General features: G+C 50.7%; 1 protein-coding gene across 1 annotated transcript; it reads right to left on the bottom strand.

Annotated features, from left to right (window-relative positions):
* Positions 1-293: 293 nt before the first annotated feature.
* Positions 294-1243, bottom strand: Krtap11-1 (keratin associated protein 11-1). The gene has a single exon (XM_048422450.3). The coding sequence runs from the start codon at positions 1220-1222 to the stop codon at positions 701-703; it is 522 nt and encodes a 173-aa protein (XP_048278407.1). The 5' UTR covers positions 1223-1243; the 3' UTR covers positions 294-700.
* Positions 1244-1606: the final 363 nt, after the last annotated feature.

Below are 1606 nucleotides of genomic sequence, written 5' to 3'. Positions count from 1 at the left end.
TCCTCAACAGCTTATCTTTTGCTTCCACGGAAGCCATTCTGTGGGCCCCTCAAATTTTCAGGGAATTAAAGAGGTCAAATCAGTTGTCAAATCTCATAGAGCTTCACCACAGCCTCTGTTGACCCACACTCTACCAACGAGAAAACTCAATGTGATCTCTGGCTGGTCTGGGGACGCAATCACCACACCTGCTCTCTGTGCTCACAAAGGGAAAAAGTCAGAACCTGATCAGTGAAGAATTATTCATAAATAACAAAACCCCCACAAATAAAGAAGTCAGCTGAGGCATGTGGTTGCAAGGCCAACGAATGCAAGTTTATTGAGAACTACACAGAGCGACAAGCTCCCTCTTTCAGAGACACAAGAGCAGAAGCCAGGAAATACAGCAGAAGGGTGAAGACGTAGGCTTTGGGCAACAGAGCCTCTGGAGGTATTGCGAGACCTCAGACTGGACTGAGGGTGGCAAAGGCTTCGGAAGCATCAAGAAGCATACACGGCACCAAAAATCAAAACTTAAAGTCATCTTAGTGCTGGTAAGAAAGATTTTAGGGTGTCAAAGGCAGCCTGTGCATAGCTAGCCGCCAGCAGCTGGGCAGTCAATAACGGTCAGAGGTGAAGTACTCAAGCAGCGTACTGGAAGATCCTGGAAACACAGCTGGCAGAGCAGGGGGACTCAGCTGGCTCACTGGCTCCTAAGCATTTAGCAAGTTCTTCGGCAGCTGGACACACAGGACTGCTGGTATGTCCTGGTGACTCCACAGGTTGGTTGGCAGATGGTGGAGATGCCGCCCACTGGTTGGCAGACAGTAGAGATGCCGCCCACTGGTTGGCAGGTGGTTGAGATGCCTCCCACTGGTTGGCAAGAGCTGGAAATGCCTCCCAGGGACTGACAGCCACTGGACACAAAGGTGAGCGGCCGGCTACAGGGAGTTGAGCAGGGATTGGAGACACAGGTAGTCTGTCGATTGCAAGTTACCTGGACAGGAGTGGAGATACAAGAAGTTCTCTGGTAGCATGTTGGCTGGCAGGCAGAGGGCTCACAGCATGACTCCTGACAATGGTCCAGGAGCCAGGAACCAGTTTGGAAGGAACTGGGCAAGTAGATGCCACTCAGGCAGTCTGCCTCACGGGTTGAAGTTGTGGCAACTGGGCCTGCTGGGACGCTGTAACGTCCTCCCACTGGCCTGGAAGAGCAATTTCTTGTTGAGCAGTTGAAAGACATGATGGCAGAGAGAGGCTGCAGTGTCTCCTTGACGTTAGCTGAATTGTGAATGCCCCTTTGGGTTCCTGGGCTTTTATATATCCTTGCTCATGGGTGGAGCCCCCATGCTGGTTGCCTTGGCTTCTTTGGCTCACACCACCTTGCCTTAGAACATCTTATGAATCTACAAGTTAATTGTCTCTTGAGAAGCCTTCTCCCTCGTAAAGGCCGTTTAGTAGTTTGGTAACTAAATCATAAGTCTCCTGCACTGTACTTAGCCTGGGTTAAGAATGCTGGTTGACAGCTTCAAAGCTATTGGTCATCCTTACCCACACTTCTTCCCCCACTTATCTGCTTGCATCCGATGAGTGTCCGTCCAGCCACAACTCCAAACATGCCACTGCC

The sequence above is a fragment of the Myodes glareolus genome, chromosome 2, assembly GCF_982192425.1.
Source record: "Myodes glareolus chromosome 2, mMyoGla1.1, whole genome shotgun sequence".
Taxonomy (NCBI): domain Eukaryota; kingdom Metazoa; phylum Chordata; class Mammalia; order Rodentia; family Cricetidae; genus Myodes; species Myodes glareolus.
This window is presented reverse-complemented; position numbering and strand designations above follow the sequence as displayed.